This window comes from Dermochelys coriacea, chromosome 11, assembly GCF_009764565.3.
Source record: "Dermochelys coriacea isolate rDerCor1 chromosome 11, rDerCor1.pri.v4, whole genome shotgun sequence".
NCBI classification, from domain to species: domain Eukaryota; kingdom Metazoa; phylum Chordata; order Testudines; family Dermochelyidae; genus Dermochelys; species Dermochelys coriacea.
This window is the reverse complement of record NC_050078.2, coordinates 60,262,700-60,285,587: the sequence shown is the minus strand read 5'-3', so window position 1 is coordinate 60,285,587 and position 22,888 is coordinate 60,262,700. Positions and strand designations below refer to the sequence as shown.

General features: G+C 37.4%; 1 protein-coding gene across 8 annotated transcripts in view; it reads left to right on the top strand.

The window, feature by feature from the left end:
* FAM126B (family with sequence similarity 126 member B) overlaps positions 1–22,888 on the top strand; it is a 98,780-nt gene that overhangs the window by 22,303 nt on the left and 53,589 nt on the right. For all 8 annotated transcript variants that reach the window (XM_043505561.1, XM_043505560.1, XM_043505558.1 and 5 more), the window contains 3 exons: positions 9,224–9,329; positions 19,592–19,670; positions 20,718–20,819. In XM_043505561.1, the coding sequence (XP_043361496.1) occupies positions 19,620–19,670; positions 20,718–20,819 (153 nt within the window). In that variant the 5' untranslated portion in view covers positions 9,224–9,329; positions 19,592–19,619. The remainder of the gene's footprint in view (positions 1–9,223; positions 9,330–19,591; positions 19,671–20,717; positions 20,820–22,888) is intronic.

Here is a 22,888-nt window from a genome sequence, read left to right as displayed (position 1 = left end):
TTAAATAGAACGTAGAAATGTATTTTTTTTTTCAAATCCAGAGCTGCTTCAAGGAGAATATTTTGATATTTATCCCCCCAGAGCGTTTAAAACTACCGTCTTTTGTTCTTTGTATAAGATGTCTAAAAATTGGAGTTTTGCTGCAAGTGAGCAAGGTATTTCTCCATTTTACCCAAGTCCTTTGGCCCCTGGGGATCAGCTGGACCCAGCTTTTCTGATAAGGCTCCCTGGTTTCTGCAGCTCTCCATTGCTGAAGTGTGGCAAACTGGAAATTCTGCAGAAGCTTCAGCTAATCTTAAAATGAGGGTTTTATTGATTTAAATAGGAAAATGCATATTATAATCAGCTTAATACATTTTTGCACTGAATTCAATACATGTTTCAATTTTGGAATGTGTTTCAGTTTTGTAGATGGCCTTACGTTTTCTGTTTTCAGCATGTTGCTAGAATTTTGTATCTACAAAGCATAACTTCATTGTATTAGTTGAAGAAAGATGGAGAGTTTGGCAGCTGAGCTTTCTGGCACCCATGAAGGCACAGGAGGTAGTTTGTGTGTTTTCACAGTCAGGATGAGGTAGAGCCTTTTTGAAGTGGGAGATAGGCTGCATCTCTTCTTCACTTCCACCTCTGCCCAAAAAGGAGAAGGGATTTGACTCTTTTGGACAGGGATTGAACTCACTGGTTGAAAGTCAAGCCGCACTGAAGTCAACGGGAATGTTGTCATTGACTTCTGTTGAGCCAGGCTTTTACCCACAATTTTCCCATTCCAGCAATCCTTGACAGTAACCAGCTGCAGCACCCTTGTGGTTAAAACAAGGTTCTGTAACATGGTTATACACTTTGCCTCGTCTGTCCTAATTGACAAGGAGCAACCGTATTATAGCATGTTTGGGCTACAACCATGTTTCACAAATGTGTTTTTAACATATTTATTTTATTGTAGATGGGGCCTTATTTGACAGAGTTTGTAGGGTCTGGAGATTAGTCATAAAGACCTTCAGCATCTAAATTTATTAGATGAAACATATGTCTATTATATATTTATTCAGCATTTGCCTAAACATGTGTTTAAATCTGACTAAAAGTCCAAAATAGAGGAGAGTTTATCTTCTATTAAAAGGAGAAAGCAGAACTTGTTGATTTAAATCACCAAAGGGAAAGCCACTATTTAATCAATTTTAATCAACTTCTGTATTTGTACTTCAGTTACTCTGTAAAGAAAGGTGCATTCTCATTGGTTGATATAATCATTAAAACATGTTGATATACAACTAAATACAGCCTTTGATGAGCAGTTCCTTACCAGACTTCTGGCTTAGTTTTTGTCAGTTACACATTAATTTGAAATTCCTGGATTTTAGGTTGCTGTGCAATCGTATCTGATGATGGTTTCCTAGTACACAACTAGGAGTCTAAACTCCACTGCATGGATCATGAACTCTAGTAACAGTCTAAGTTAGATTCATTGTTTTGAAGGTCATGTCCCTTCATGTAACTTCTCCCCTCTGTTACACACCAGCATAACAGTCCTGTATCTAAAAAAGCAGAAATGGTCCTCTCTCCTTAATTGTCAGCAAGTGTTGCTCTCTGACAGTCAATTGACTTCCCCCTAAGAATGAGCATTGAGCACTGCAAGTGCTCTTAGCGCTTGTGATTCAGAATTAGTCTTTAGTGTGCTAACAGATAGTTCTGCTCTGTTGGGTAGCGATTTAAGTGTTGGCTGGTAGATACCATTGTAGGTCTATGATAGAGAAAGTTGGTAGGACATGGAGCCATATGTTGCATGTCTCTGCTGTTCTCAGATTTTTTGTGCAATATATTTTCATTCTGATGAAAATGTAAATGATAGTCATGTTCTGCATCTAGAGGAGTTGACTTGGACCCTTGTTGTCTGTATTGCTGTTTCATTGTGGAAGACAGAAGTTGATAGGTTCTTAGAGGGTTTATTAATGTAGTGTTTGATAAGTACCTGTTGTGTGAGTGATCTTAAGCTGTATGTGAGGTTTTGGAAGAATATAGTGAACATTGTCTGCTGTTAGGAATGACTTCTTTAAAGTGGGAACTTATTTCTAGCAAGCAAATAGAGGAGGATTTTATATAGAATAGGATTTTGTGTTTTTAAAATAAGGAAATTGCATGTGTGGAATGGAAACAACTTTCTGCACTTTTTCAGTCGTTATCTTCATTGTCACTGATTTATATACACATTTTCTGGGGCTAGTCATTATTGATGACTACATTTCACCAGTTTGTTCCAAAACTTATTGATGTGGTAGATGCAGTTGCTGTTATAGAATCATAGAACTGAATGGCTGGAAGGGCTCAAGAGGTGAGATAGTCCAGCCCCTGTGCTGAGGCAGGGCCGACTAAACCTACACCATTCCGGACTGCATGTGTCCACCCTGTTCTTAAAGACCTCCAGAGATGGGGATTCCATAGCTTCCCGTGGAGGCCTATTCCAGAGCTTAACTACCCTTATAGTGGGAAAGCTTTTCCCAACATCTAACCTGAATCTCCCTTGCTGCAGATGAAGCCCATTACTACTTATCCTGCCTTCAGTGGACATGTAGAACAACTGATAACAGTCCTCTTTATAACAGCCCTTAATATATTTGAAGACTGTTATCAGGTTCCCCTTTTTCTCAAGTCTAAACAGGGTCAGTTGTTTTTATGTTTCTTCATAGGTCAAGTTTTCTAAACCTTTTCTCATTTTTGTTACTCTCCTCTGGACGGTTTCCAATCTGTCCATGTCTTTCCTAAAGTGTGGCATCCAGACTTGGACACACTAAGCCAGCTGAGGCCTCTCCAGTGCTGAGTAGAGCAAGACGATAGCCTCCCATGTCTTAAGACACTCCAGTTAATACACCCCAGAATGACATTGGCCTTTTTCACAGCTTTATCACATTGTTGACTCTTGTTCAATTTGTGATCCACTGTAACTCCCAAATCCTTTTCAGCAGTGCAACTGCCTAGTCATTTATTCCCCACTTCGTAGTTGTGCATAAGATTTTTCTTTCCTAAGTAAAGTACTTTACACTTTATTAAATTACATCTTGTTGATTTCAGACCAATTCTCTTAACTATTATACTTAAGTAATTAGGATGACTGGAAGTCTCGGGAGTTAATAATTAGATAAAGAACATTTCATCTCTGAGTTTATAAGTGGGTAGGTTAGGAATAACTAAGTACTGCAATCTAGTGATAATTTTTGGAGACGTAGGAAATTAATTTGGGTTTTGTGGGTAAGTGTCCACATTGCACAATCACTATCACAGTTGTCGCTGGTTGATGCCATGTTGCCCTCTCAGCAGAGAGGCCAAAAATTAAACGGACATATAAAAATGGAATTACTGCCTTGCAATCTTTTTAGCAGATTGTCGGTGAAGGTTGTGACAGTGTGGAGAAACTTAACAGCCACTGCTTGTGCTGTACCTGCTCTAAAGGTAAATCAAGGAATTTAGTCTCCAAGACTCAATTATGGGACTTCTTGTGGGATTTTTTTGGGCTCCTTCCCTCTTCAGAGGGGCTGGCCACTTGTTCCCTATGGGTTGTACCTTTAATATGGAGGTCACATAGGCTGACATCTTTAATGAAAAATTATTCACTTAAAAAATTTCATTAATTATCCCCTTGCATTTACTGTGGAAAGTGGAAGTCTAAGAAAGTGCTATTAGCTGGCCTCCCAGTGGAAATTAAGTTGCGGTGGTAGCATCTGCCATCTTGTGAAGGCCGGATTGAATAAACTATTAATCCATTTTCACAAAAATCTCTATTTTCATGGTCATCTTTGTAGAGTGTTTTTACAGTATTCCCTGAAATCCTGGTTAGATTGCTGTTTGTTTAGGTGGTGGAGAAGAGGATTTTGTTTTACTAAAGTCCTAGTGGCAGTGGTACTATATCGAGTTAGAGAGCAGAATACGGTAAAGCTGTAGAGTTAGCGTAAATGCACCAAGCATGGTAATTATTTTTAAATTACTTTATTATGGATCCACAATACCCTGTCTATTTATTAACAATAAATTAATTTTGGTTTTGAGGGAAATGTTCTAAAGCGTTGCCTGGACTCTTCACAGTAGTTAGGTGAATAATTTATGTGAAGCAACAGTTCTTTGATGTGTGAGAAGCTCCTGGGTTCCTAACTCAAGCCTTTCTCTTTTACGTTTTTAGCCTTAGAGTATTTTATTTAAAGTATTTTTAAGAAATGGATGTAGTTTATTTTAGCATGATGAATATTTTGGTAATTTGATTAATAAAAGTCCACACAGCAAAACATTTTTCAAAGTATATTGAGAGTTGTTTTTAACCTTTTATTGCTTGTTTTAAAAATGTGTGAGCCTCAGTGGAAAGAAAAATACCAATCTTGGTCTTGCAGTGTTTTTTAATGTTTGTTGTAAATTTCCACTGCTTGTTTGCAACGAGATACCTCTCCTGGATTTATGATGATGTAGTGAAAGGACCCCGTTACAAGCAGGAAGTGGATTAAGAAAGCTGGAAAATGTTTTGCAGCATCCAGCATATGAAATGCAAGATAGAGAATTTCTTGCCTATATCATGCTTCAATGGGGTAATTGTTGGCCAGGGTGGATGTGTGCTTTTTCAAAATTGATGCAGTGGGGCTCGGTAAATGACTTGGGAAGAAGGTACAGATAGGCCAAAAAGAGGCCTCTTTTTTTGTAGATTGGAGGTGTGCATGTGTGGTGTTAAGCGCTACGGGGAGGGAAAAGTTGGGGATGCCTTTCTTTGATTGGATCAGAGAAGGAGCTACTGAGCTGGTATTAATATTGCTTGAAAGGGCAGGCTTCTTGGGTGTAAGGTGATGGAATGGAGTCGTCAGAGACTTCTTTATATAATAACTGTGGAGAGAAGGGCTAGATTGTGGGACCTCTCCCAGTCCCCTCTCCCTTAGAATCTTTAGGCGACCCTATGTTCAGCTTGCCAGCTTCTCGTCCCCAGCCTTTAACCCTTTCATCTTTTCTTTACATGCTTAGGTTATACTCTTAGAGTGGGGACAGAGTAGTAGGATCCCCTACCCTGCACTTCAGGTGTTCTAGCTTGGATCCCACAACATGTTTTGTAGACTCTTTGGCTTTCTGTCTATACTATATTCCTTTCCTATGTTAGCAGGGCATTAAGGGTCCCACTTTGTAGCTAGGAAGTAGCAGGTAATGTAGAAGAGAGAGATTTACAGAGGTAGATTCAAATATTTGGGGAGATTTTAAATAAAAGACCAAAATTGTGTTTTTGTTATCCATTGTTGTTTGAAAATTGTGTGTGGTTAGGATGTAAAAAATTTCAAAATAAATTTAAAAAGATGTGTTCAGTTATTGCTACCCAGGGCTGTAGCAGATGTTACATTAGACTGCCATCTTAATGAAGCCTTTCTGTACAGGTATGTTTGGTGAAGAGGACTTTTTTTTTAAAGCTTTGGCCATGTACTGTATATTCAGTTTATGCTAAACTGGAAAATGCATCAATCCCCCTCTTGCCCAGACAGCTGGGGCTGACAGGTAATAATGACGTCTCCTCACTATATAAATCCTTTTAAAAATAGTTATGTACCACTTTTTGGTATCTCAAAGTGTGAGTGGCAATCTGTTGGAATTAAGAATAGCAACATTTTCTGGAATTAATACAATTTTCTCTACAGTTATTCCATAATTTAGAAATATCCAGTATTAGAAGAAATGTATGTATTTTACAATGTATAGTGAATGCATGGATTTCGTTTTTCCTTATGATGTAACAAAACCCTATCTATCCATCCATCCATCCATCCAAGTTCAAGTTTGGATGCAACTGTCTAAAAAGATTTTTTTTTTTTTTACCTGGGAGTCTTAGTTAATTTTTTACTCCAGTTATCTTATGTTCTGGTATAGGATATGAAATGGAGAAATAGTATTCTATCCTTTTACATTTAGGTATCTGTTTTAATCCTGACAGATCTAAAGCACTTGGAAAATTCTGTGTATACGTGTATGTTAGCTAATAAAATAAAAACCTGGAACACTTCACCCACTGCTGAACGCAGCCATCTGTGGGGGTGGGATACATCAGCTATCTAACAGTCCGCAACATTGTTGCATAAAAATGACTAAATGAGGACCAGAGAGAGAGAATGTGTGTATAAAGTAATATAAATTGTGACCATGCGTAATTAATACCACTTTGTAATCTGTAGAAAGTAATACATGAATCTTTTCATGATAACTGATAGTCTTGACATTTTAAAAAATGTTCACAAAATGCAAGACATGATTGCGTTGGAAAAATACTTTGTATTTACATTTTTATTCTATAGGTGGGATGCCAGGTGAGCATACAAACAGGCTATTTTGTCAGTCTTCATCCTACATAGTGCTTGTATTTGGACACATGTACCCATTGTTGGCCTGATAACATACACCCTCTTAAGTATACCCTGGAGGTGTCAAAACAAGCAGTTGTACTGATGTAATCAAACAAGTATGTCAGCATGTGGAAGTTTTGTTCAGTAGACAGGTAGGTAGATCATATAGTAGAAAAGACTAAAATAAAAAAACAGCTCTTCTATAAAAAAGTTCTATAAATCTTTCTTTCTTTCTATCTTTCTTTCTATCCAATATATGACACTTAAATGCGGATTTTTATCCTAAATCTTTTGGGTAAGATTAAGTGAAGATCTGACAGTATTTTAAATAAGAAAATAGAAATCAGTTATCCTTTTGATTGTTTTTCATGAATAGTTTATTTTCTGACTTCTGATGTTTTAATTTTAGGAAAATTATTGCTCATTTTAAGTAATAAAACTTGTTAGTTCCCACACTACTCCCGCTCCGAAAAAAATAAAACCAGGACTCACTGCAAACTCCTACCTCCAGAAATGAATGAGCATGAGGAACCTTTGGACTTCTATTTAAAAGTTTTGTGTTTTTGGTGTATGTTTTACAAAAACAACCCCACTGTGTTTTAGTTTTTGCTTTTAGCTTTCATCAGTTTTAACCTAAAACTGGAAAACACAATCTGTTACATGCCAAAAGTGTATGTATTGTACATTGGGTACTTTTCTGATAACATTTTAAAAAATGTGCAGAGCAAGATTGTATTTGTTTGATTCTCCTTGTAATTTAACCATTTTGCAGGGAGCAACTCGTGTAACATTTAAATCTGGCTTAAGTTTTTAAAATTTTCATAAATTGACCAATTTTTTGGAAAACTGTTAGTGTTGCAGTACTCAATAGAGTATTTCATAAGCTGCCAAGAGGAGGTACTTAATAAACAATGGACTCAATCTTTATGCTGTGGGTGATATTGTTTCTGCTGGGTGTGTGGGGACCAAAGATTATGTGTACACACTTCGGGCAGTTGCAGTATGCTCTTTGTTACAAAGTTATGGCTACAGTGTTCTATTGACTATTCTGTTGCTGTGTAACTTAACTCCTGACTGCGGGTTGGGCAGAAAATATCTGAAATAAGTTAATGATTGTGCCATTGGAATGCTCTGTGGAACATTAGGACTTTTCTAAAATGACACTGAAGCTTTTGAATGGCTATCTTTCAACTACTGGGATATTTTCTTAGTACAGCAGGTTTGTTCATATGTAAGGGTAAACTCTGACTTGGAGAGAGCCACTGGTTCCTCACACTCATTAATTTGTGTTACTACATCTGTCGTACTGTCCTCCCATTCCCATACACTGCACCTCCACTGTACATTTAACAGGAGTAACAATGGGTCTGATGTATGTTTCTGCTGATAACTTTCTAAGTCTCCGTGTTTCAATAGAAGTCAGCTTTCTTTGTGTTCTTACTGCAGATATGTTCTGAATTTCAGAGCTAGAGGGCAAAGAACTTTCGTTTAAAATATACAGCAACATTCAGTGCTTAGCCCAGTGTTATAAAATGTATATTTTGTCTTCCTATTGGAACCCTGCCATTGCTTCATATAGACCAGTGGTTGTTGGAGACTGTTTTATAAAGCATATTTCTATATCCTTTACGCTAGGTTTCTCCAAAGAAATAACCACATTTGCACTTACTGCAGAACTGGCCTTACCTTTTTGGGCTCACCTGGTGTGTGGTGTTTGTATACTGTGACCACTTGTTCAAAATCTTAGCAAAATCCTCCAATCTACAGTAATTGTTTGAAGACAGGATAGAAAGAGGAGTCATTGTCTAGGAGCGGATAGAAGCAAATACTGAATCAATCTTAAAAAGAAAAGGAGTACTTGTGGCACCTTAGAGAGGTGCCACAAGTACTCCTTTTCTTTTTGCGAATACAGACTAACACGGCTGCTACTCTGAAACCTGAATCAATCTTGTTTCAAAGACAGCGATTTGTTGTTTTTCTGTATGTGGAGGAATCCTTGTGCTGTTCCCCCCCCCCCCCCAGGTGTCTCTTGTGAAGTTATTTAATGAAATTATAGTTATTTAATTACTTTAAAAGTAGTCATACTAAGACAATTAATAATTCCAGAAAACCTGCAGATATTTTACTTAAATTTGACTGGGTGCTGTGTAGTACAGATAAATGATGAGAAATATTAACTTATTTGGTTGTGATCCTGCAATTAGCACCATGCAGGGAGACCCATATGCCTATGCAAAGTCCCACTGATTTTTAGTGGGGCTCTGCATGGACATAAGTCCCCACACATAGGTCATATTTCAGTTCAGGACCAAACAATGTTTTAACACATTCTAAAACAGGGTTAGTCAATTATGTTTTGTCAATGTCCAAATTTTGTGGTTAAAGTATAGTCAAGGAGCAGACGCCAGAGTAAATAATAAAATAAATAAATAAAAAGATGTTGGGGTCCGTTCAGAAGCATCTGGTGGTCCGTATTTGGCCTGCAGTCCGCCTAATGACTACCATTCTAAAACATGGAAGTTTATAGGGTTCTTGGCTACAATGAATGAAAGGGAGAACATCCACTTGAAATATTAACATTTCTCTCTGAAAAATTTGTTTGAGCTCAAGTAACAAGTGAGATTACTAAAGCTGAACACCTTCCGTATAAATTCTGTTACAAAGTCTCTAGCAAATTTCACATAATCTCTGATTCTCTTCCGTTTTCATGGTAAAACACTGTTTAAGTTGTTTTATTTGTTAGATTTTTTTTTTGGGTGGAGTGGATGTGTTTTAATAGATTGGGTAATGCTTTTTAGCTAGTAATTTCTGCAGTTTGTCTGTAATGCAGAAAAATGAATTAAGTATCTCAGATTTTCTATTTTTATCTTTCACAGAACTGAGGAATATTTTAAAGCTTGACAAATGCATTCCAGACTGGAAGTGTGCTGCATTCCTCCTCCTTCTCTTCCTTCTTTAGAGAATTAACTTCTTAAAACAGAGGTAAAGTTGGACATGGCACATGGTATAAAAATTTGCTATAGTAATCATGATAAACAGAATCATCACCTTCTCCTCTGGTGTTTCATGTAGTGTCTTTAAATAACCGTATTGAGGTGTCATGCAAATTATGACTGCTAATCACTGGCTTCCAAAATCTACGTGCCAATGACATTGTTTGATATTTTTGTTTCCAAAGCTTGCTTTATTTAGTTATCTTCTATTATTGATAGTATTTAATGCAGAAAGCAGCGCTACTGAAACGAGCTACTAGAACAGGTACTTCTTAAATTCAAGTAAATCTACTGTTACTATTACTACCAGGTTTCAGAGTAGCAGCCATGTTAGTCTGTATTTGCAAAAAGAAAAGGAGTATTTGTGGCACCTTAGAGACTAACAAATTTATTGCTCAAATAAATTTGTTAGTCTCTAAGGTGCCACAAGTACTCCTTTTCTTTTTACTATTACTACCACTGTTTAAGTACCCAAAAAGTACTGCATGCTTAAGAAACACTTAAGACAGATCCTTGCCGTGAAGAGTGTATATTCACAGGGCATGATCGTATAACTTCTTAGTGGCCAGTGCAGTGCTTACTGCCATGAGTAGTCCAATTCAAACAAGCAAACTCCCAAAGAAATATGCCTTGATGTTCTCAAAAAATCAATTTTGGGATTTTTTTTTCTACTTTAATGTCTTCCATTTATCAAACTCTCAGTTGTCCTGTTAAATCAAAAATTTTCCAACAAAAATCAAAACAGAAGGGAGGTTATAGATTCATAGATTTTTTTTTTTTAATTTTTTTGGTAAGACTAGAGGAGAGGATTGTAATTATCTAGTTTGCCCTCCTGTATAATTCCAGCCATAGAATTGTACAGTAATGATTGTATCAAGCCTATTGAACTAGAGCATGTTCTTTAGAAAATATTTAAATATTTGTTAAAAACAAATACAAAAATTTAATTTCATTTAATATTTTTAACCCTGTACCTACTTTCAGTTTTTTCTTTCCTAATTCTCAACTTTTTTGGTTTATAATACTGTCCTATTACTGTCTGCGACCTGGATCTTGCAAATACTTGTGCATGAGATCAACATTATGCATGTGAGTAGTCCCACTGAGTAAAGTTAAGCACGTGCATAAGGGTTTGCAGGGTTAAAACCAAACATTGATATTTTATTCTTTTTCTGTCTTTTAATTTCCCTTTTCCTGAAAATTTTTTATTTATGGTTTTGTTTCTTGCAGAAGGGCTAAGTGTTTCAGAACAAAGAGTTTGTAGTTCAAAGGAGGTAGATGACATCTGAGAGATTTTCAAAATTGGTGAATGCTATAGGTTTTGGCAAAAGTCAGGTTAAATCTCCGGCCCTTCACAACTTCTAGATATTTTGCATTGTTTCATCTTTTCTCTCTTTAGAAACACTTGGGAGTGACCAAAATACCCTTTAAAATACAGATCCCTCATAAAGTACTTTCTCTTTCTCATTTCCTTAAAGCAAGACTTCTTTTTTTTTTTTTTCAGCTCCAAGTTTTAAGGTCCTGTCAAAGGCATAATAGTGATGCAGCCACTCTGTGTCTTTAGTTTTATTTAGACATCTTATCTGTCAGCACTTCTAAAGCATCTATTGCTCCATGAACAATGTTTACCCCTTTTTCCACAGCAAGATTTAAGAAATAACCCTACTCTGTCGCACAAGTAAAGTCTCCTGCAGCAATATAAAGGTTGGGGGGAAATAACAACTTCAAGGATCCCTGGTGGAATACTGATTCATCTTTATCTAGGCTATATACAATTTCCACAAGGAAAGGCACTTAATGTGCAACAGATTTTATTTTTATCTGTGTTGCTTGGTTCCCTTTACCATTTTAACCTTCTTAGAATACACTTTTTCTCTCCAAATGCCTCATGTGGCCCCAAAAATCTTCCATACTACTCTGCCTTATTGTTCTGATCCCATCCCAGCACACTCTTAATTGCCTTCCTTCTGGCTGCAGAATCTGGGATGGGACAGTGTTCAGAGCACACAAACATAAGTGCCAGAAATAGAGGGCTGTCTCATCCCCCTCTCCTCCCCCCCGGGCTTTTTTTATTTAATTGAACACGTTCCTGTCTGGGAGGAGTGTGCTGTGACCTGGCCAGCACCGGGTCCTGTTCTTTGTCACACCACATGGAATGTGACAACCAGGCCCCACTCTACATTGTGCTGTGTGCCGGTCCCTCATCTGCCGGCTGCCAAAACCACAGCAGTGGCTCCTCTTGGTGCTGGGGGAGCAGCCAGATCCCGGAAGTGGGACAGACCCATCATCCGAGGGTGAGAGGCTCACTAGCCCAGAGGGTAAAGTAAAGGGCAGGGGAGGAAGGTGCTCTGGAAGGATCAGACTGGTGAGATGGGGGAGGCAAGGACTCGAGGAGGGCTGAGCTGGAGAAGGCAGGGGGTTCCCTCGAGGGCTCTGAGAGGGTCAGGCTGGTGGCAGTGGTGGCGGACGTGGGGGAGGGAAGTTAGAGGTGCTCCCTCAATGGCTCTGGGAAAGTTGGTTGGTGCACATGGGAAGTGCTTGAGAGGGGAAGGGGACGGTCAACTGTTTGTTTTATGGTATTACTGACCCAATTTCCCCATGGAAACAGTATCAGTAAGGGTTTCTTTCACATGGCAGCTCAGAATCTGGAACGTTGTTCTTCACCATTCCCAGGGGACCAGGAACTTACTTTTTAACTCTGGATGGTAGTGTGAATGGATGTAGTTGCCAGGCCATTTCTGTGCCTTTCCCTCTATCTACCCACCTAATAGCAAAATAGGAGGAAGAGGAGAGTGAGCTTTTGTTTTATATCCTAGAGCGGGGGTCAGCAACCTTCAGCACGTGGCCCATCAGGGTAATCTGCTGGCTGGCAGCGAGACATTTTGTTTATGTTGACTGTCCATAGGCCCGGCCCCCCACAGCTCCTCTGCGCCGCTTCCTGTTGTTCCTGTTGGCTGGGAATGGCGAACTGCAGCCACAGGGAGCTGTGGGGGGCCAGGCCTGCGGATGGTCAACATAAACAGAATGTCTCGTGGCCTGCCAGTGGATTACCCTGATGGGCCACGTGCTGAAGGTTGCCGATCCCTGTCCTAGAGCAACATGCAAACCATAGCCAGAGTTTCTTCCTGTCTTTCTTTCTTTCTAGTTCCTTTCTCTGTGACCCTCAGACTTCTTTTATATCCCTGAAATGGAGTTAAAACTCCATCTGATCTGGCTTCTGCGGTGAGTCAATACAGTGGCTCTGCAACTTCACATAGGGGCAGAAGTCTGAGCTCTGAACAAATGCTTGTAATTCTGAACACTGCCTGGGATGTTACTGAATAGAATATGCAGGGCTGACTTGTAAGTGACCTTATTTGGAGGGGAAGGCCACCCCTCTAGTTTTTCTATAGAAGTGGAAGCCAAATGCAAACCCATGTGTCAGGTCACAATGCTGCGGCCTCAAATTTGACCCCCACCCCACGCTTCTGCAGTCTTTCCAGCGCCACTGCTCACAAGTGTCACTGCTGCATTGTCTGGCAGGCTGGCTACAGAACTGTACAACATGTTCCTTTACTCCCTGGCCAGGGCAAGAATATCCTGATTTGGGAAAGAAAAAGTATTGTAATAGGGAAATTATTTGAATGATGCCAAGTTCCTTTCACTGCTCATTAAGAGAGAGGTGAGGTTTTCTGTGGATATGAGAGGTCTGTGTTAAATCAGTCCAAATACCTAAAGGCTCCAATCTCCTTACACTTATTTTTAAGCCTTCTTAAACTTCAGGATAAGAGATTTAATACAATCTCTTTACCATGAACCATAAACAAAAGAGTTGAAAAAGAAAAGGAGAATATTTAATACATGTGACAAGGCACAAACCTTATTAAAGTCTTTATGTGTGTTCGTAATGCCTCTGGCCAATGGTAAACATGTTAAAACAGTCTGTACTCAGCTCTATAATGATTAACCTATGTGTTGAGGAACAGTATTAAAATCTTAAAATATAATTTCACTAGCTCCATCCAAGAGTAATTTTCTGCATAAATGCAATTTCAGACAATCGTATTAATAAATGAATGTAAACATACTCAATTTATTCTATATTCTTTGTACACAGAAAAAAGTTCCCTTCTTCCATTATTACAACACTAAGATTATACTTGACATAATGTACATTTTACCAAGCTTTTTTCCAGTTTGCATTAATATTAATGCCATGCTTGTCCCTTCCCTTATTCTCCTAACAATGATCTAAAACTTCCTACACTTTTCGTGTCTAGCCCGCTATTACTAGCCATGAGTATTAAAGTTTGTCTTCCTATACTGTAGATCAGCTATGCTTTTTGTGATAAAGAAATTGAGGAAATCCTTCATTTAGCAGAGAGGAATGGTTAAAAGGATAATTTATCAATTGTGCTATTTTGGAGGGGAACTGTATATGCTGAGGGAAGAATTCTTACTTTGTAATTAATTTCTACTTCTTGCTCATTTATTAGATCTAAAAGCTGTCTCTCCTATATAGATGATTTTCTCACTTGGTATTCCTAAAGACTATACTGTATTTTTTTATATTTTCCCCTGGGTTCTCAAAGATGTATGAAGAGTCTTTGTGGGGGAGGTTGGAGTGGAAGCAGTCTTATCACATATAGTAACATTTATTTTGAGGCCTTTATCCTGCTGTCTTCAAACAAATTTGCACTTTGTTTTCTGTGCTTCACTACTGACAACAGAAATCATGTGAAGGGGTGACTAGTGTAATAACAATCTTGTATGGGTCATTTGTAGCAGTTGAACCTAGGACATCTGGCTCTAAAAGCATGTGATTCTACAGCTTCTGAAAAGCATTGGGGCCAATGGGGGAAGCCACTGAGCAAGGAGCTCAGTAAGACCAGGAAAGGAAAACTGTTTAGCTGGCAGCCAGCATGTAAAGAAGAGACTGACTGAGCAGGTAAATATAGAGGGCGAGCTGAAAGGAGATGGAAAAGGAAGAAAGCAATAGCAGATCTCTCCCTTTGAGTTCCATTCTCTTGCTCAGTGGCTTCCCCTTCTGATCTCAGTGCTTTATTCATGCATCTCATCTCTCTTCCTTCCTTTCCCAAATACAAATAGGGTGACCAATAGCTCCTGCAGCAGCCCCCAACACTTTTTTCCTTTTCCACAAAGGTTCCCTGCACCTCTCCTACCACTGGTGGCTCACTGACTGTGCCAGCGTCTGGATTGTTCTCTTCGACAGCAAGTTGCAAATTTGCTCCAGCTGTTGCTGCTGTTTTTCAGCACTTTCAGCCCCATACTCTGCCTGGCAAGCAGGATCTAGCCACTACACCAGGCAGCCAGGAAGTTGAGCCACCTAGGGGAAAAAGTGAAATTTAATACAAGCTTTAAAAAAAAAAAAAAAAGTTATTGCTCACGAACCTCTTGAATTTATAAACATATCAAAAAGGAGCAAGCCACACTTCAAAACCCCCTTGGTATTTTTTTTATAAGAGTGTAAGTATTTTAAACATGGTGACCTGAATAAATTCAGCATTCTTCCTGTCTACAATTTCTCAATAATTTTAGTTAGAAAATTCATAATTTCCTGCCCTAAACTCTTTCATTTTGTTGCTGTAAACTGATAAACAACCATCTCTTTTTATCTCCCACGTAGCTGGTTTTCTGTGTAGGTGTAGTAATTTATCTGCCCAGATTATCAGAGCATTTCCATGCCTTCCTATATAAACTTGGCTGCCTCGCAGGAATGTTGAGTCTGAATTAGTTAATAGTAAAATACGTTGAGATTATCAGATAAAAGGCATGGTAGCCAGGCTAAATATTATCAATAATAATATTTTAAAAGCATCTGGTTAGCTACATTTGTAGTAGCTGTCTTGAACAGACCGGCTGCCTTAAGAGTATTTTTTAACAGAGAGCTGTATAATAAAAATTAATTTAATTGCTCAGCAGGTTGTTTTTCAGAATGAAATTTTTATGGTATCATGTTAATTTGGTTTAATGCATCTGTTGGAAGCTCTGTTTAGGGACTGTTCCAATTTGTAAAAATCCCTGCTAGCATCGTTGTGCATGTTTTGTGAGTATTTTAGTTACAAAATTGATCAAAGTCTCTACATCATCCCACTGTGCTCCATTAAAATATCAATATCATAAAAAAAAAAAAAGCTCCTAAAAAGTGCCTATTGACAGCACTGGAAACTGATATAATTTTTGTTTTGTTTTATTTATTTTCATACATCTGGTACAGCTTAGCCAGTAGTGAGTTCAATCTTTCAGTCAATGTAACTAAATGTTAGTGTGGATTGACTGTTCTAAAGATGAGGGTCTTTGTGTCTCCATGTCAGTGCAATCCTTGACCTATCTACTGCGACTGTGAACAAGGGTCCAACTTATAATGGTGGTTTCTGTGATAGAGACATTCCCTAGAGACTGGTTTCAAAACACCCATTCATTTCACTTATACTACTAAACTATTTTGAGACGGTAATTACTTTGGATCACTACCAACCTATAATGAATTCAAACTGGAGATTTTGAGACTCCTGCTGTCCTGATCCTGACACAATGTACTGTAATTGGTGCTTTCTAAAAGTAAAATAAACAACAAAATCCTATACTTAAATTTTCCATAGTCACTAGATTTAATGCATTATTTCTTAAAGGGCCAATTTCTCTCAATATTTGGTGTTTTTCCAAAAATTCCAGTTCCTGGAGACATTTCCTTATAGGAGAATCTCAGTTTTGGTGTATAAATTATTAGCCTTTAAGGTTGCAGAGCAAAGCTTGAAAACCTGAATTCTAAATGCTGAAAAATCAGAAGGCAAATAAATAGAACCCCAAATGTATTATTTTATGGTTAAATCCCATGATTTGTTTTGAGGCAACCTCATTTGGTGGTTGGGAGTTTGTAGAGGAGGAGGAGGCAGGAAGAAAGGGGTTTTTATTAAATCCTCGACTCCTTCACTTACAAATTTTAAAACTGTATTAGCTGTTGTTAAATATTGGAGAGTCATGTAGTATTTTGGTTCTTTAAAGCCAAGTGGCAGAGGGAGTTCAAATCAGCTAACAAATCTTACTCTCAGAACTATATTCGCAAAAAGAAAAGGAGTACTTGTGGCACCTAAGAGACTAATAAATTTATTAGAGCATAAGCTTTTGTGAGCTACAGCTCACTTCATCGGATGCATTTGGTGGAAAAAACAGGGGAGATGGATATACACACACAGAGAACATGAAACAATGGGTTTATCATACACACTGTAAGGAGAGTGATCACTTAAGATAAGCCATCACCAGCAGCGGGGTGGGGGGGGGAAGGAGGAAAACCTTTCATGGTGACAAGCAAGGTAGGCTAATTCCAGCAGTTAACAAGAATATCTGAGGAACAGTGGGGGGGCGGGGTGGGGGGGCAGAAATAACATGGGGAAATAGTTTTACTTTGTGTAATGACTCATCCATTCCCAGTCTCTATTCAAGCCTAAGTTAATTGTATCCAGTTTGCAAATTAATTCCAATTCAGCAGTCTCTCGTTGGAGTCTGTTTTTGAAGCTTTTTTGTTGAAGGATAGCTACCCTCAGGTCTGTAATCGAGTGACCAGAGAGATTGAAGTGTTCTCCAACTGGTTTTTGAATGTTATAATTCTTGACGTCTGATTTGTGTCCATTCATTCTTTTACGTAGAGACTGTCCAGTTTGACCAATGTACATGGCAGAGGGGCATTGCTGGCACATGATGGCATATATCACATTGGTAGATGTGCAGGTGAACGAGCCTCTGATAGTGTGGCTGATGTGATTAGGCCCTATGATGGTGTCCCCTGAATAGATATGTGGACAGAGTTGGCAACGGGCTTTGTTGCAAGGATAGGTTCCTAGGTTAGTGGTTCTGTTGTGTGGTGTGTGGAACTGTATGAATGTTACCATGTTATTTGGTGCTGACAGCATAGACATTTTGACTTGTATTGTATAAGAAATAGAAACATCAACTTGCTAAATGGAGTAGGGCAAAACAGTGGAATAGGGAAAGAGGTTGGATTCCATAACTAGCAGCAGATTCCTCTATAATTTTTTGTACTGGTGTTGATTTAAATTCTTTAAGTCATAACAGAAACATTAATTGTCTGAACCTGTGTCAGATATCCCTGGTTAAAACATATTTTGAAATACCAGTAAGTAAATATTTAAATAGGGTATTTAAAATTTAAATGAAGGGGGAGAAAAAAAAGTCAAGTCTCAACACAAATATTTGGAAGAATAGTTAGGGCCTTTTCCAAATGACACGGCAAAGTATATTTTAAATCTAATTTAATTAGATTAATTTTAGTTGTTTACTCCCATTTATTAATATGCTCAAGTGAAACATTTTTCCTTTAACCTCCTGTTCTGTGCAAATCTAAACTGGACTACCAAGAACTCTCAGGAGTTTATACATACTAGCTATTTTGGAAAATGTTATGACTGTCTCTACCTTTTTGTGTGACTTCCTGTATCTAACTGTGCTTTTATACCTTTACAAGTGAAAAAGAAATAAGTTAGCGAGTGAGGTTTGCAAAAAGTTTTGTTAGCCATGAATTTTTGTTGTTCATCCTTGCTTTAATGATGATTTCCCTTTGAAGCTATGATGGCATGAGCAATATGTTTCCAATAGGTTATGATTTATTGAGAAATCTATTCATCAGCGATCATTGGGATTTTTCCAGCAAGAATTTCCATAATATATTAAAAAAAGCACTTCTAAACTATATTGCAGTTCATATGAACTTGAATACATTATTACATTAATATATTTTTACTATACAGATTCTCTTATGAAGACTGCAAGCTATTGCTATATAGCCTTACAGAAATATAGTTGTGCACTGGGCTTTATACTGGCCAGATTTCCTATTTTTCTGTATTTCTGAGAGAGAGATCTCTTCTTGTGGTGAAGATGTTAAAGTAATGGATAGTTTCACAATATTTTGTTCTGTGATGTTCTATTTTCATATCTATTAGTATATACTATATACATTTTCCTGTTGTCTGTTTTATTTCTGTTTAGCAGCAACACTTGTCTTCCTGTGAAAAGGCAAATTAGTAATGGTGGTTTTGGACCCGAATGCAAGACTGTGGGTCAGAATATTGCAGCTAACACATCACAACGATTTCTAAATGTAAATGTAGCTTAGTGAATATGCTTAGCATAGCTCTGATTAAATGTCTGTGTGCTGAGACTATAATAAAAAGAAAGTAATGATAGAAATTGCAGAGGGAAAGAATGTACTAGGTCATCGTGTCCAGCCCTCTGCCAATGAGGGATTGATCTTGGTGCTTATGAAATGATGTCTTTATTTAATGCACCCTCTATTGTGTTAAACATTGTATTTGTGTAGTTTAAAGTTCATGTAATGTACTGGCTCAGTTCTGGGCCCTTTATTTAAAAAAAAAAATCCATTTAATGTGAATATTTAGATGCTTAAATACCTCAGAAATCCACACTACATAACTAAACCTTACATTAATTTAAGAAAACAGCTGCAACTTAAATATTGTACTTAAATAGAGACTGCTAATAAGACTAGGGTGTTTATTTCAAAATAGTATGCAAGTAGCGGACACGATAAAACTCCGTGATTTTGGCTTGAGACCTGTTTTTGTCTGAACTCAAGATGCTAGAATAAAACAGTTATATGGTAGGAAAGTAATAATAGTAATTGTGTGTTTTTAAAAAAACTAATATGTATGCTTTCTGAAAAATACAGCTTACTGCTAAAATAGATCTTCAGTGTGAAAGAGCTTGAAAGAGAAACTTCACAATTCCTCCAGAACAGCTTTAAGAAATAAAATATACTGCCATCATGACTTCCAAGATATATTATTTTTTATGAAATTGTGTTTTCTTTGTGCCATATCCAGAGTTGTCATTACAACCTGTCACATGGCTTTATTCCATGATGCTCTTCAGTTGTTCCAGTTGTCTTTTCTTTGTACTATATTTGGTAAGAGTACAGGGATGGATGCTGTGTTTGTCTTAGATAATGTGCAATTTGTCCTGAGGCACTGAGTCTCTCTGACCTGCTGAAGTACTGTAGCTTTATTTCTAGGAGGATCAACAGAACTGTTGAAAAAAACCATTAGAAAACCGGACTAATTTTCAGAACTACAACATCTGGTAATGTTTGATGTTAAATAAAACCATCAGATATTGGAACTGTCTTCCCCTTTAGAACAGGGTTTTACAGAACTATGCTTTGTTGCCAGAAGTGCATTCTACCTTTTGAGCTTCTCTTTCTTGTTCCGGAAGGTAAGAAAGGAGAATAAGCTGTAAGAAAATGCTGGGATCAGAACGTGGTGTGGTGGAAGAATGGCTTTCAGAATTCAAGGTCAGCTGAGTAGGTGTATGACCATTATAATATTGTTTAATGGCATATAATGTTAAGAATGCTAATGATTAAACATTTAAAGTGTAAAAACTTTGTAAAAAGTGCAAAAAGCTTATTTTGTTTTTTAATCTTTTGTATCTGTTCTACTGCACAGTGTGTAGTTGCCTATATAAAGGTATTAATATAAAAAGCACAATTTGGAATACAAATATTTTATTATAATAGTACAGAGCATAGCATGCTACGCAGATCTCACTTCAAAGCACCTCACGCTCTGTAAATCAAGTTGATAGAATTTAAAGGGAAACTGTCAACTTGTTCACAAAATTTAAAAACTTAACCAACTTTTTATAAAATCTAAGATTAATAGAAGTGTTTCCACAATTTAAAAAGCTCCAGTGAAAATAGTTTTTTAAAAAATATACCCTTCTTTGTAGAATGGATGAAATCCATGCTTCACATCAGTAAGGATGTTTGACTGTAAACCAAACCTAAACTTCCTTTATTGAGCTGAGAGAAATATAAAATAAAACAGCACATAGAGACAAGTAAATTGGATTTTTAAAATTCTTTCACTTTTAATAATCTGAGGATTTATCATAGTTTAAAAAAAAAAAGTTTAAATTTATATAAGGTTTGGAAAAGTTCCTGGTTGAACAGGGAAAGAGAGAAGTGGGTTTGTGGCAAATAATTTTAATACGGAGTGGCCTAGAGCTGTATAGTAACCTAGTCCTGGAAGTTGCTGAATGTCCTCAACTACCACACAAGTTGATGAATATTCATAGCATTCAGCACCATGCAGGATTGGGTCCCAGCATTGTAAGGTTTATGGATAGCTTGCTTGCTTTAATCAGTACTGAAAGGACAGAATTCCACCTTTAGTAGTGTACTAAGTTGTGAATTATTCTTGACTGAAGCTCAGGGATTGTTGCTGTGTTTAATGTAGTCAAAACTGGATTTAACATGTTCATAGATGTCTATCAATATATGAAAGCTTACACATTAACTACTCATTATAGTAACTGCTGTCTACATCTCTTTCTTTAGGCATTACCTGAAAATCAAATCTCTAGTTATGCATCAACATTGCACCGGAAAAAATCTCTGGTGCCAGCCCTTTATAAGGTTATTCAGGACCCAAATAATGAGGTAGGAGACTCCCAGAGAAGGCATTTCCTTTTTCTTATTCTAAATAAATCATAGTAATTAAGAACTGTCTGTTGCTGTTCTAACCTGGGATTGATGCAGGGAGAATATTCTTTCTCTGTTTTGCCCCTTTTTCTCTTCCTCATTTTTGACAGTTGCTGAATATCTCTTTCTGTTAGAAGGCAAACCAGTTGCTTTCAAAAGTATATTGAACACTGCTCCTGGGTTTGGCTGGTCATTGTGATATAACAAGTTTTAGATTGCAACTCAGTATGAGCTGCTTTTTGGAAGCCAGTTAGCCATAGCTGAGACAAAGTACTCTTTTTAAAATAAAATTCTTCAAGCCAAATTAGTCTGTTCACTTATAATTTATTAGTTCAGTGGAGAATGGAATAAATGTCCTACCCCAGTATGAAATTATGAATGATTTTCCTTTCATTTACACTACTGTTATATTTGTGTAATTCCATTGTTTTCCATGGAACTACTCTTGATTTATGCTGGTGTAACTGAGAGCGGAATCAGAATCAAATTTTAAACATGTACAGTAAAAACATACCTATGAATCTGGCTCATGACTTGGACAATTAACTTAGAATTAAGCTTTCCATTTCATAGAATACTGGGGAGAGGATGAGAAAGAACTACTGGAAAGTCTTATGGATGAATCTAAACTCTGAACAAATTACACAAACTTGCCACTTTGTCGTGTGACCAGATGTCCTGATTTTACAGGAACAGTCCCGATATTTGGGGCTTTGTCTTCTATTGGTGCCTATTACCCCTCACTCCCGTCCCGATTTTTCACCCTTGCTATCTGGTCACCCTAACTTACACTTCTATATAGCAGGCATCAAAAGAGTCAGGAAGGATTTATCATCTTTAGTCTCGTGTGCTTTTAAATTAAAATGTGAGGAATACACAGGAAAGTAGCTTCTTATCTTCTCAGATACAGCCTCCAAGAGTGCCTGTGCTGATTACTGGATTGAGTTTGAAGAAGTTCAGGTAATCCTTTCTAACAAGCAGCTTGATTTTAAAATGCTGCTTTGCTTTTCCTGTAGGACTAAAAGCTTATATACTGACCTCTCGTTTTTCCGCTCAGACTGGGGAGGCTTGGAATTCATCTTGAAACTGTTGTAAATTGTAACAATACTATTGCCTCTGCTGTCCCTCTCTGTTTTGCCATCTGTACCTTTGAATGTTTCAAAGGTTTTCCCTTACACTTTTTAGAAAAAAAGCATCTGATTGCACTGAGTAAAAGTTACCAAGAACCAAAACTTCAAAAGGAGAATCCATTTTAAGGGTCTGACTCTAATTGTTGTATTATTGAAAATTGACTCGTATCTAAATAAATTAGGGCTGTCAAGTGGTTAAAAAAATTAATCGCAATTAAACAATAGAATACCATTTATTTAAATATTTTTGGATGTTTTCTACGTTTTCAAATATATTGATTTCAATTACAACACAGAATACAAAGTATACAGTGCTCACTTTATATTTTTGATCGCAAATATTTGCACTGTAAAAACAAGAAATACTGTTTTTCAATTCACCTAATACAAATACTGTAGTGCAATCTCTTTATCATGAAAGTACAAAAAAACCCCCTGCATTCAAAAATAAAACAGTGTAAAACGTTAGACTACACGTCCAGTTCTACTTCTTGTTCAGCCAATCGCTAAGACAAACACATTTTTTTACATTTACAGGAAATAATGCTGCCCACTTCTTGTTTACAGTGTCACCTGAAAGTGAGACCAGGCATTTGCATGGCACTGTTGTAGCCAGCGTCGCAAGATATTTATGTGCCAGATGTGCTAAAGATTCATATGTCCCTTCATGCTTCAGCCACCATTCCAGAGGACATGCATCCATTGCTGATGATAGGTTCTGCTCGATAACAATCCAAAGCAGCGTGAACTTACGCATGTTCGCTTTCATCAACTGAGTCAGATGCCACCTGCGGAAGGCTGATTTTTCTTGTTTGGTGGTTCAGGTTCTGTAGTTTCTACATCAGTGTGTTGCTCTTTTAAAACTTCTAAAAGCATGCTCCATACCTTATCCCTCTC